A 13,657-nucleotide genomic window follows, 5' to 3' on the forward strand; every position below is an offset into this window, starting at 1 on the left:
AAAGATGATTAATGGTACCAGGTGGTTCCTGCTACATCTTCATCAAACAGACAGTCAGCAGCGCTCCTGCGCACACCGTGGAACTGGCGCCTTTTTTTTTTCCCCCTCAGCCAGAGGATGCCATGCCCAAAATATCAGCAGTCCAAGTCTGAAGTGTCAGAAACTGGAGAGCGTTCCCGTGAGGCCGCAGGGGCGGCAGTGCCCCTCTGCCGGAGGAGGGATGACTTGGCTCTGCGATTTCCAGACCCACCTCTGCCCCCAGAGCTGGGCACGGACGAGCGCGATCCTTGCCTGCAAGGCCCCTTCGGAGCAGCTTCCCGGGCGCCCGGGCAAGTGTGAGACCGAGCAGAGCCACCCCCCGCCCTGGAGGGGGGACAAACCACCAGCAGCCTGCGAGCACGTAGTATTTTGCATCATTTATTTAAATACCTATATTTATGCATTTACAAATTTTCATAGCTCTGTTTGTAGCTTTTTTTCTTTCTTTTTTTTTTTTGTTGACAGTATTGCAGAGAAGTTAGCTTTTGTAAAATGAGGTCCATGTATAAAACTATGCAACAGATTGAAGAAAAAAAAAAGAAGTTCCTCTCATACTTTCTAGAATCAGAAACCAAAGAAAGTGACCAAATGGAGGGGGAGAGGGAGAGAAAGGGGTGGGACAAAACAACCTCACAACAAGTGGCTCTCTCACAAGTATTACATATGTCAGTGCTCAGCTACAGTCCTAACGGGATAGTTCACGTTTCAGGTGGTGCAATGCCTGTCTGCTGAAGCTTTAGCAGGCACAGAGGTCTCTAACAAAAAAACAAAAGGAAAGGATCCTACACTGAGGAATGCAAAGCCTGGACAGCCTCGTTATAGGTCTCGGGTGTCATGGCACAAAATGCCAGTAAGAGACTGCACCGACTCACCAGTAGTGCATACTCATCCTAAACTTCATTTTGCATAAAAAGTTCCCTTTAAGAAATCTTAGCATTTAAAAAAAATTGGTATCTGAGCTCTTCTAGCCTCAGTACTTTGAAGAAATCGCTTGAAAAAATACCTCCTGTTTTCCTCCTCTGGAAGCTTCAAGGTAAGGTTTTGGTTTAATTGGTATCAATTTAACAGCTCGTGGGTTCCCAGCGTTATCTCTGGGAGGAAGAGGCAACAGATAATGGCATTGCAAGATATTTACACACATGGTACAAAAATGTCCAAGGGTATGAAAAATCACCAGTAACACAATTTTGCAGCAGCCTCATTTACACCTGTAATTTTATACCATTTATTACATTGTACTAACACACCGGATTCAAAGATGTGCACTCCCTTTAGGACATTCAGGAGTTACAAATATATCGTGATTGCATAAGTCATATTGCACAATTGTATAAAAACATAAATACTAGCTATTCTATTTTTTTTTAAATACAAAATACATGTCACATAGTCAAATATTCTTTTCAAGTGCAATTCAGGTGCTCTCTTTAGTCCTTCCAATAAAAAGGCAATTTTGATAGTTTTGGCACAAGTTTGCCCTCCTTCGTGTGCCAACAGTTCTAATTACAATACGTATGCCCAAAACTTTATATAGTAGCAGTCATATACATACAGTATAAAAACAGGGTATGTACAAAATGAACTAAACATACACAGAAGCAGCCTCAGTGGTTGGATCTGAACTCGTTTAGCATTATTCATGTCGTTGCGAGAGGGAGAAGTGACCCTTCTGACTTACGCTGGTTGCTGTGGGTTCACATTCATGGGAGGAGGGTGTCCTAGGAGACCGATGCGCTGTTTCTGCTTCCTCTGTTCGGTCATCTGGAAAATTAAAAAGTTTGCTCATTAGGCCTAGCCGCTTCCTGTGCGTCAGCACGCAGAGCGCCCCGGCGCCGCGCTCTGTGGGCAGGGTTTGGGCTGAAATCCGCTTTCTGCAAGTAACGCGCTCCTGCCCGCTCCGCCAGCCAAGTGCCAGCGGGTGGAAAAGGTGACTCCGAACCCGCCCGGGAGCTCACGGGGAGATCTGCGACCCGCTGCTGTCACCGCCTCGCAGCTCGCAGTGTCACACGCGTCCCAGGCCCTGCGTTTCAGAGGCAGCGAGTGCTCAGGTGCGAGCCCGGCGTGGGAAAAGGACTTGGTCACAACAGGCAGCGCCGGGCAGCCTCCGAAAGCCCCTCGGCGTCCCGCAGGCCGTGCAGCACCGCGCGTACCGCCAGGCTCGGCACCTAAACGGGCCGGGTGCGTATAATTACGCTTGCTTATTCACCAGGGAAAGGACTGAAATCCGACATTCATCCCGAAACCATAATTAAACTCGATTACAGCCTGGTGCCTTGCTCAACGCCTGACCAAAGGGGAGGCAGAACTGTTATTTTCTGTTACTTTTTAAGAAAAGTTACCACACTCTCACAAGGCTAGGTCACACCTCGCGTTCTCTGTCACATACTTTTGGAAGTCTACTTTCACAAAAAGCTCCCGAGGCTTCGCAGGAGTAGGCGAGTGGAAGAGAGGGGTCTCTGCAGGCGCGCTGCTCTCCTGCCGGGCCAGCTGGGACTTCTCCTCCAACATAACCCACAAGTTGGCAGCGCAAGGAGGCGACGAGGCCGGCATTTTAAAGGCGCCTGCTTCCATTAATTAGTTTCACTGAGCAAACCAGGAGCCCTGATTTCACACAGAGTGATTCAGAGGACACGTGAAGTACAAACAGGAAAGGACGGGGAGCGAGCAATGTAACGGGCCTGCACGAGGCAGCTTTCGTGTTCCGTGAAATCCCGAAGAGATGGCGCGCTCTGACACAGGCGCGCTTAGAAGGAGCCGGCCCTGCCTTCTGGAAACAGGAACGCGAACGCAATGCCCATGCAGAACGTTACTCAGCCTGCAAAGTGCACGGCTCTTGTCCGGGAGGCATGGGGCTGCACGATGGGGCAGTTTCCGTCCCTACCCCACCGATGCAGAGAGCGAGCCTGCTGCGAGGGCTCGGCGGCCACAGCGACCTGCGCCCGGGGCCTGGAAACCAACAGGAGCCGCGCACGCTTGGCAGGGGAGCTGCCAGCTGCCGGGGGGGGGGCCACGAGCAGGCGAGCGATGCCGAAAGGACGAAACGACAAAACCAAACCACGGGGCGCGCAGTTCAGCCGAGTCCAGCTGGGCTCCCAGATAACCGCGTGCGGTTACATAGGTGCGCTCTGCCCAGTTCCAAAGGTTACCTCTGAGTTGGAACCGACTCCGGCAGCGCGAGCGCCGCATGTGCCAGCTGCGTGGGCAGGACCCGGCCGCACACGCACAACGTGCCACGCAGCCCGCAGCGCTCGCCTCCCCTGCTGCGTGCCCGGCACCGGCACAGGCGCGGGCGGGGTGCGGGACGGGGGCAAGGCCCGGCTCCAAAGACGCCGACGTCTCCTGCGGTGCCTTCGCTTGCTGAGATAGGAAGCGTTGGGAAGGACGTCTGAATGACTACAGCTAAGGCCCTGCTGCCGCAGACGGTTGTGTTGTGAGCTCTTTGCGCAGAAGACCATCAAGATTTAACCGGCTCTCGGTGCGTTACTCCCGTTTCAGAGAGCGGGCACGCTGCACTTCGGCTTTAAACACTCTCTGCAGAAACCCAACGGGCTTGAACAGCAGATGAATGAGAGGCTTGCCCTTTATTTGATTGCAAGAAAATAAATACAAATAGAAGTTCCCTGAGCTAGTTCCTTTTCCTGGAGACAGTTCCTAACCGGGAGGAGGGACGCACCAGTTCTGTCACATAATTGGAGCATCCTGCAGCCAAAGCAGGGTTCTCTCACTAACGGTACTTAGGGGAATTCCTAAAAGCTATCACAACATTAATGAAGCTGGTTTCCTCTTTTGCTTTTACAGTCAAATAGCTCTTTAAAAGCTAAATCCTTCATTCGTATTTTCACAAAGAGCAAGAAGGTTTTTTTAGTGCTTGGGCAGCCAAGAGCTGCAAGCTTTAGAAATAAATGCGTTCATCCAAAGCTGGCTTCAGTCGATGGAAAGACTCCTGTTGACTGCAGACCACTTTGAGTCAGACCCTTCAACAGGAAGACATAAGACACATGTTTCAAGATAATTGTTTCCAGGCAAAAGAGCAAAAACACTACCCAGCAAGTATGTGAGCCCAGACAAAAGAGCAACTGCCTCTATCCTCTGCCCTCAAAACCAACTGGAGCATGGGGGTCCGTGGCACGGTGTCTGAAAACTAATTACAGCCAAGAGCAGCAAGATTTCCTGCTCTCAGGCCGACACTAATCCCTCCCTGTGCTCCGCGGGGCGCTGGGGAAGGCCCCGCTCATCAGAAGAGCAGAGCGTGATCGGAAGCCGGGGCGCCGGGTCTCCGTCGGTGCCGTCTTCCCAAGCAGGCACCCACGAGGGCGACTTGCCTGAGCAGGAAAGAGGCCAAAGCGGGGTAGGGGTGGGAAGCAGGCATCAGGTTAGTACTGAAGAGAGCCGTGCCGACTATTGTGCAGTAGGTAGATCAACTCTGATAATGAACCGAATTCGTTGGCCGTTTCTGCCCTCCACAACGCCACCGACTGCCCTGGGATACTGTCATGTGCAAGCCCACAACCCACTTCATCCAGCGCAGCTCTCTCCATCTCAGCTAACTGAACCGCCTGCCGTCGGTTATTGATCCACGAAGACAAGCAGCTAGTCACTTGACTGCCACAAACGGCTCCGCAGGGCGAGCAGCAGCATTTTGTCCTTTTGCTCCCAGTTAGGCTGCAGTCCATACAGACAACACGAAGGGAACCGCTGCTGCCTGCCGCGCTTCTGCAGGGCCATCGCTGCGTTTGGGCAGGGAGCGATCCGAGCAATGCCCTCGCTCCTCAGCAAAACCAAGGGGACTCCCGGGACAGCGCCGTCTGTGCCATCAAAAGCTACTAGTGGCTATTTGTTCTGACCCTAATAAAACATTTAAAAAAGGAGGCACGGCCTATTAAGCATCTGTAATTAATCCTGGAGTTGGGGTTGTTTGTACAGAAGATGGGAGTAGGGAGCTAAGAAATGAGTAGCTGGGGGTACTCACTGAACACTCACTGAACTCCCCTTCAGAGGGAAATTTTGGCGAGTGCAAAGCCAACACAAGGGCACACACAGGGCAGGGAGAAGCGGTCACCACGTCCCTTTGGGGATATAGGGGGTCTCCTCTCCTTTCTTAAAATTGTATGTGCTGTACGGATAAGCATAACCTCCAGTACTTCTCTGTAGAGCAATGTGACAGTGACCACAGCAACCCAGCTGAAACCTTCCTCCACCCAGATCTCTTGTTTTTGGAGGGTTCTACCCTGTCCCAGCTGTCAGTGAAACGTCAGGTACGAGGAGTTACAAACTACGGTGCAGTTAATTCACAGATGTTGTCTCTGATCAGCTATTACTTCAGCTTCACGTTATCTTAAATAATCCGTTGCGAACCTCTCCCAGAAAGAACAATGTTTACACAAGAAGTACAACTTCAAAACACTTAAAGCCATTGATCGCAGTTACATGCAGGAAGGAGATGGACAAAACCAGAAGTTAACACATCTCTCAAACTCTCATTGCACCAAGAACTGCTGCACTGAAGAACTACCAGAGGTCTATCCAGGGTTCTCGTGTTAAGCAGAAGCAATACACGCAATGCAAAACAGTTCTGTGGGTACGCCTGTGCTGTAGGTTTAAGCCTAACAGTAGCAGGCTCTTATCTGCACGAGCAGTGTGGCTGTAGCACGAAGGAGACCACTGCAAGCTAACCACTCAAGAATTTCTCCAGTTTCTCAGTGGGTTTTGAGGTCCGCGCAGCAGCACTACGCTTTTCTCAATATCCTCTGACTTACAGGATCATGTCTTGGGGTTAGAAGGTGTATTAACAACAAAAATATAAACAAAAAAAATACAGGCGACCTGCGCTGGTGAAAACTGACTACAATTAATGTCAGCTTTGAGTTTTCAATGCAAGTTTTTCCTTTCAGGAGGGGGCCACTTTAGGCTACGCTGGTTCTCTCAGCGCTGCCAGGCAGGTGTGCTGTGGTACTGGGCTTCGGGAGGATGGCTTTTGTTCGCTGCTTTCCTAAACACGAGTTACTTTAGAGAAGTGCTGCACAGGGCTCACAGAGTCCGTGGAGCTGCAAAAGGCCGCCGGTAAGAGAGGCGCGCAGGAGCTCTGAGCTGCCCACACACGTGTGTGTGTGTGTGTGTGTGTCTGTGCCTGCACGCCCACCGTCAGGTCTCCCTTACCTGGTCTTTGAGCTCTGACAGCTGGCCAGAGAGGTTGGTCACCAGCTTCATGGTGGACTCCAGCTTCTCCTGCAGGTTCCTCAGCTCATTCTGCTCTCCTTCCGAGTCGCTGCTGACCAGAGACATGGCACGCATCCGGGGGAACCAGTCCAGGTTTCGCTCCTGAGGATCAGGCACAGGTTTGTCATTAGTGCTCGCCGTGGGAAAGCCCGCACCCGGGCGGCGGGGAGCACAGCGCCACGCTGGGGCACTGCTCAGGGACACGAGCCCTGCAGCACTTCCATCTCACTGGAAAGTTTGCAAAATTGCCCACTAGAGGCAATGAGGCACTCCAGGCGTACCTACTGATAACTCAGACTCTTCTCGTTGGCTTTTCCTTTCCAGCAGCTCATAACCCCCAGCCGTTTCTTTCCCAGCTGCACTTCAGTGTGAGACATGGGCATCGGAGAAAGAAACCAACCACGCTTCACGTCAGCACAAAGCACTTCCCAGTGCTAGCAAATTGCTGCCACCTTACAGTTTTCTAACTCATGTTTGTTGAAATTTTGTGCTGATGCAGTTGGTTTTTCTACTTGGGTCAAGCAAAGCTTGGCTGTGCTTTCTGCTGGAAGGAACCGTGTTCTACCTCAAAACGCTTCTACAGTTGAAATACCTTCTTTTTAATGAAAAAGGAAAAAAATCCACATTATGACCAGATGGTTCAATTTGAAACGTGTGGACAGGTTAAATTGCAAGGTATTGCTCATAACCAAGTTTTCGCTCAGAGATAAACTCTCTGATGCTCCACGCTCAAGGTACGGTCAGGAACTTAGCGGACAGATGCTTGGTTTTATTAATATGTACACAGAGGTTCACACATACCCTCACTTACACGCCAGTGACGTTAAAAATAAAAGCAGGAACGGAATAGAAAGCCACAAAAGAGGCGGAGGGGTGCGTACCGCATCTCGACACCTAAAGTTTAGCGCTGGTTTCCTATCTAGTCTGGTTCCCCTCCCACACTGGAGATGCTCTCTAAAATGGAAGTGAAGGTAACACAGGACGAGAGGAGGATGTGTGCTCTCACAGGTGACATTTAGCAGCTGTTCCTGTTTCAGACGGACCAGATGAGCTGCTAACAGCCTACTGGCCGAGCAGCATCCCAAACCAAATGCCGCTCGGCACCACCGATCAACACCAACCAAAGTTGGGGGAACTTCCCAGCGCTTCCGCAGGCCGGGCTGGGCACTTTCTCAAAACTACAGCTTATTTTTATGGCACTGTGAACTCGCTTTGGATTTTTGCCATCGCCTGCCTAAACCTCTAATTCAACCCCACTCCCCCACCTCTCTGCCCCCCCGCCGTGCTCAGTCTTTTCCAGGAGCATGCACGGTGCTGAAATGAGGGCTGCGCACCTCTACGGAGAGTCACAGTCACGGCCTTTCTGCAATTCAGATCTCTTGCCAAGAATCATCATCTTAAATTAGTTGCTTCTGATCTGCTCGGAGTTTACTACTGCAGAGATTAAAAGGCATAAATTAGGCCCTCTCCCATGCAGTGCAACACAGGATTCCCACATGATGCAAAACTGCCAGAAAGGCTTTTCTCCTGATCTCTGTTTGCAGGGCAGATGGTTTCTGCTAATAAAAGAAAAAATATATATACAAAAAACATGCCTTTATCAAGACAAGTGCCAAAATATTTTGGACTTTAGGGAAAGACAGTCCCACAGCTAAGATTTAAGAGCAGTAACGGGCAGCAGTTCACTGCGTGCTTCCAGCAGGAGTAAAACACCGGGTTAGGGACGAGCGGGCAGCCCTGTCGCTTGCGTTCACTACTGCCACAACGCATCTTCCCCGAACGGGGCAGGGGGATAACTAAGAAATTGCTGTTCCCCTCCCTGCTGTCCTCGAAGCTAAACATTTTCAAGGACAGAGCAAATTGGACTAAAACGCAATTTACACTCACAGGCTGGCCCGGACCCCAAGGCCACGTCCTGAAGCTTGCAGGCAGACCCAAGAGCAGAGCCTGGCAGCTGTGCCCACCTCCTGCCCGTCCCTTACTCGCTGTGGCAATATTTTCTTACCCTCGCTCCCAAAGGGGTGAGCTTTCCCTGCCCACAGTGCTCCCAGGCCCTCATCCGTACGTCCCGCTCGTGGAGCAGGACCCGGGGCCGGCACCTTTTCCCTACCCGTGATGTTTCGTTAACAGACACCCCAAACCTTTTCTACTTTGCGATACGAGCAGAGGCTGGAGCTGCTGCTGGAGTTTTGTGCTTAGTGGCTTTCTGAAAGCCCCGGCTCTTGAAGTCCCTTCAGTATGGGAAATCAAATCTCGGCTTTCACTTGAACAAACCAACAGAATACCTTCTGTAGCTCTCGTGGCTATGGTGAAGGATTAAAAATAAAAGTGATCCACGTGAACTCCGCGAGCTGAGAAAGGAGAAGGCTGACGAAAAGGCGACAAGACCGATGGCTTCCCTGTCGGCCTCCTGAGGTGGGAGGGCAGGAACGGCCCCCGGGACGGGGCACAGCGCCCCGCGACTGCTCTGCCTGCCCAAGAGCGAGCCTGGGCACCTGGGAATTTCCTGCGCAGGCAGGGACAGGGCGAGGGGAACGCCTGCGAGGCCCTGCCGGCCGTTCTGCTGGCCTGGGCGACCTCCAGCCCCTTCTCCCATCCGCCCCCCGCTCCGCAGAAAGAAGCCCGGGAGCTTGGGCGCACCTTGCTGAGGTGCTGGATTCTGCCCCAACGCCCGTCCCTGGCTGCTGGGGGGGGCTTTTAAATAATTGACAGCGATGCCTTCGGCGGAGATGGTGGCAACAGAACCGAGCAGGAATGTGAAAAGGTCGCTTGCTGGGGGGCCTGCGGGGCCGGTGTGCGCAGCCAGCCCGGCTCCCCGGCCCCGCGCCTCCCAGCAGCGCTCGGTCTGCAGAGAAATGCTATTCAGGGTTGAATAAAAGATTTATATCTTGATGATCTAGTTTCTGCTGAACTTTAACTGAACACCAGGGTGCCTTTAAAGATACAGCCTGACATCCTTCACTCGAGGTTTGGTAGGTGTTTTTTTTTGTTTGTTTGTATGTTTTTAAAGGCACCAGGCGAGCCCTAAAGCCCAGGCCTCCATCCCGTTCCCCTGCCTGTCCACCGGGCTGCCGCGCGCCCTCGGCGGCTGCTGGCACCCCGCATACCGATGCAGTTATGCACTGTCTGCTGTGGTCCTCCTGCAAGCCGAGGCACCGCGATCCTGGTGTGCAGTCAGCTCCCTCTTCCCGTCACAGTCGCAGCTTCCTCTGTTTGAGCAGACGAACTGCCTACAGCCACTGACGGAAGCTGGCTAACCACAAGCGCTGGGTTTCGGGTTAGCTCTTTTCTAGGTAAAGTTGGAAAAGTCCCTCTTGTAAAGCAAATATCATTAAATCTCAGACATGGGGGCGATGCTGACCAGTCTCTTAAAACGTCCATGATTGGAAATTTGAAAAAGAGGAAGCTGCGTTGCATGATGCAGATGCAATTCATTCTGAGAAGTGCCCGCTCTTCCCTGCTTCTGCCGAAGAGTTTATTCTAAGAAAGGTTCCCGGGGCGACCTCGGCGCGGAACGTGCCAGGAGCTGCATTAGCTCCGCTCCCCGGGCACGAGGCGGCCGCTAACGGCGCAGCCGGGCTCGGCCTCGCCGCCGGCCCCGAGGAAGTCGCCGCTCCTATTCTGGGCCTCCGTTCTGTCAGCTACTGCCCTGCCTAATATTTATAGGGTGCTGAAAGGCTGATTCGGTGCTCGTCAAAAAATAAATCCCGATAGCCGGCGCAGCAGGCCTCTGCTTAGTCAGGGGAGGTGATGGCAGCAGATTTCAATTTGTCACGTGTCATTAAAAATCCCACACCTAACGAACAGCCCTGGGAAGTGCTTTGAAACTGAAAAGCTCCGTGCAATTTGTCATTGTTTTGTTTGTGGCAAGATGCAACCCCTCGTGGTTCTTCTTTGTGCTTCTTGGTAAAAGCCCCACGTCAGGCTCTCTCTTTCCCTTCTGCCAAGGGCTTACCGTCACCTCTTCCACACCAAATCGACTTCTCCCCTCTTCACAAAGAACTTGACGGTGCCCCCACTCCACGCTAAGAATAGTTTCAAGCCCCACCTGTGTCTTTAAATTGGAGGCTAATGATACATATATATAAAAAAATAATAATAAATCAATCTCCTTTTTCACTGTTGCTATAGCACAGAAGTGGCATCTGCACTGGCGCAGAGCCTGGCAGCAGCAGGGAACCTGGAGGGCAGACAGCTTCCAAAGGTGGAAGAAGACCACATCTGCGTAGGAACGATCCCACCATCCATCCCAGTAACAGTTCTGCTGAAGTGACTCACTGGAGCTGGCCGTTTGTTTATCACAAGCGGGGTTACCTCACCAAACACCACCAGCTCAACGTGACTGAGGCGGGTGGCCCTGGTGGGAGCTCCCGGAGGAGACCTCGCTCCTTCCGAGCGGACAGTGCCACCTCTTCGCAGCAACCTACTTCTGGTTGTTTGGATCTAGATTTTAACTAAAGTAGGGCGTATTACATCACGAGCCGTTGGGCAGGACAAAACAATTAAACATGCAAAGCCTGAGCAAACAGCTGCCGGCGGCTGCGGCGACCCACCTCCTCTTGCTCAACATGTCCGGTAAGGGCCCGGGTGGCCTCAGGAGCACCCGCGGCACGGGGTCAGGGCCTCCGGGGGCACTTGTGGGCTGGAGGAAGCGGCGGCGATGACTCAGGGGACGGCCATCTCCTCACTGCGTGCGGCCCAGGCTGCAGACAGAACAGTTTATTTTGCCCCCAGCGCTCCCCTCTCCCTCCCTCCGGGGCCGGGCTCCAGCAGCAAGGACAGAGCGGGCGCGTACCCTGTGGGCGTCGGGACCCGGCCCTCTCTGAGCACCTTATGCGAACAGGGAACTGCGCTGCACCCTGCGCTGCTTCTGTCGCCCACCCAGACCCTTTTTCTGGCGCATGGAGACTCGCTGGGCCCAAGCGAAGCCCGAGGTGCCCCCAGGGCTGCAAAGCTGCTGCTCGCAGCCCAGACACTGGCAGGGTCTCGCGCCAGCACCCGGCTGCCTGCTGGGGAGGCACGAGGCCACCTCGGCACCAGGGGGTGACGTGAGGAGGATGCTGGGGGCGAGGGGAAGGAAAGAAAAAAAAATTCCAAACACAAAAGGAAGTTGTGCTGGGCGCTGTCGGAGAGGAGAGTGCTGCTGGAGAACAGCAAGGCTTACGCCTCTCCCTGCACTGTGCCGAACAGGTGAAGGAGGACAAGTGCCCCCCCCCCCCGACTGCAGCCGCTGCAGGGATGTCAGATATTTAATCAGAGCACTCCCAAGGCCAGGCTCCTTCCTTCCAGGTACCACCCACCGCGCCTTTGTTCTCGCAGGCTCCCTGCAGGGCACGGCCCTGCCCGGGTCACTGATCGGGGAAGACCAAGGCCCGGGAAGGCGGCGCAGGGGTGTTCTCTGGTGAAGGCCGCAGGCACGCCGCCTCGCACGCCTGGGAGGGACCGGCACGCCGGCACCGCGCGGGGAAGGTCGGCCTGACCGAGCGCCTCTCCCCGCGCTGCCCGTTTGCACCTTGCCTTTCGTGTCGAGGGTGCAACCAGGAGCTGGGCTAACGAAGCCCAACGCTCCGGCCCGTGCCTGTGACGCAGAGTTTCCAGCAGCCAAGGGCCTCCTGCCAAGCACACCTCTTGGCTCTTCTCTGCCCCTGCTATTATTTATTATTTAACCCTGCAATTATGTTAGCTAACCCGGTAAGGTATCTCAAGATGCAGCTTGTTTGGAAGATACCACACCAAATTAAGCACAATCAGCTCCGGCGCTGACCTCCTCGGCCCTCCTGCTCCCCGGCCTGCGGTCAGTGCCCAGCTCTGACGCCCTGGGCTCTCCACTGACAGCCCAACAACTGCATACAAGAGACTCGTACGGGCTGCTCTCTTCCGTCCCTGCAGTCTGTCCACAATCTACAGGCATGACAAATCTTTTCTACTTGATTTGGCCCTAAAGTAAAGGATTCCCAGGCACAAACTACACACGAACATGACCAAGTTCTAACACTTAGACTAATCTCAGCCACACGTCTTTCACCAACGCTGGGACTGGTAAGCCCCTTTTGCAATGCCTTGGCCACTTGTTTTTGCTGCAGGGGCTTCGGTTCAGATCCAGTCCCAGCCACCTCCAGCTACAGCGTACTCAGCCCGGGGCCTGGGGGCAGCAACCCTTCAAAGCCATTACCAGGGAGAGCCGTGCATGTCGTGAATCACACGCTCCTGCCATGTTGCAGAGCACGACAATCGTGGCTTAACTCCTTAAAGGAGGCTTCAAGTTGAACTTACACTTCTGGAAGAATGCAATTCTAAAGCTTGAGACTACTGAAACCTTGCTGTTGCTGATTGGGAGGCAGAATTTACAGGCCACACTGGATACTCGATAAGAAGAAACACTTTCCAACCATGGTAGCACGTAGCTCAAGACCAAAAGAAGAAAGCCCAGCGCTACATTTAAATGCCCAGTTTTATACAAAGAGATTAATTCAGGCACAAAAGGAAACCCTTAGCCTTCATTTCCATTCCAAATTCCTTTAAGGATATCTGCACCATCACTTCTATTTATAAATGGTTCATTTTCAGATGACAACACAATCCCATTTAAAGTTCAGGACTCAGCGCTCTAGATCTGGACATGTGAGCTTGGGCAATCCCTAACACCTCTGCCTCAGTGTTGTAACAGAGGTTAATGACATGGATCCTTCTTGGCACAACGCTACATTAAAAGTCTGTGGAAATTGCAAGAGCTAGTTAGGAAGTTTTGTGTTATGAACTTTTCCAAACAAGTCTATTTTTAATATGCATATCTGCGTGCATACAATCACTCAGCTCTTACCCACTCTGATCAAACACCAACGTGAAGGTGTATATGCAAATCCTTATTTTAGTGTATGCAAGAGTTGTGTATGCAAATATTTGTCCATGCAAGTGACAGTACGCTGCAGCTGCAGCACGACAGCCTGTGAGCGCACAGAAAGCTGATTTGTATTTGTGGTTCTCCATGTATCAAGCTTCAGAGAAGGTTTTTTTTTTTTTTTTAACATATTATAAATGCCTACAAACAGCTGTTTGTAGCAGAGCTTTGCCAGGACTCGGAAGACAGCTGTGCCAAAGGGGCAGATACGAGTGAGGCTGCTGCAGGAGCTGGGGGCAAACGCAGAAAACTGCAGAAGAAATTCTCAAGACTGAGAGGATGGGTAGATAAGACATTTAAATGAACTAATCTGTAGGGAGTTGCACCAAGTTCACATTAGTCATTTGGGTGTGGATGTCAATGTCTGGCCAACACGATAAGTGGATCCCCCCACCTCCTACACACATGGTATTATTCAGACATCACCTGATCTTCCCTGGTGACTACAAAGCAATGCAGCAGCCGAACCATACGCCTTTGTTCCTGGGAAACGCAGGATGCGCT

The 13,657-nt window shown here is 52.5% G+C and overlaps 1 protein-coding gene across 12 annotated transcripts in view; it reads right to left on the reverse strand.

The window, feature by feature from the left end:
* Positions 1–401: 401 nt before the first annotated feature.
* The window catches only part of ITPR1 (inositol 1,4,5-trisphosphate receptor type 1), a 169,987-nt gene continuing 156,731 nt past the window's right edge, over positions 402–13,657 (reverse strand). For all 12 annotated transcript variants that reach the window (XM_067003328.1, XM_067003326.1, XM_067003334.1 and 9 more), the window contains 2 exons: positions 6,196–6,357; positions 402–1,800 (listed from right to left, as the gene is read on the reverse strand). In XM_067003328.1, coding sequence (XP_066859429.1) covers positions 1,714–1,800; positions 6,196–6,357 — 249 coding nt within the window. In that variant the 3' untranslated portion in view covers positions 402–1,713. The remainder of the gene's footprint in view (positions 1,801–6,195; positions 6,358–13,657) is intronic.

Source organism: Anser cygnoides, chromosome 10 (assembly GCF_040182565.1).
Source record: "Anser cygnoides isolate HZ-2024a breed goose chromosome 10, Taihu_goose_T2T_genome, whole genome shotgun sequence".
Classification (NCBI taxonomy): Eukaryota; Metazoa; Chordata; class Aves; order Anseriformes; family Anatidae; genus Anser; species Anser cygnoides.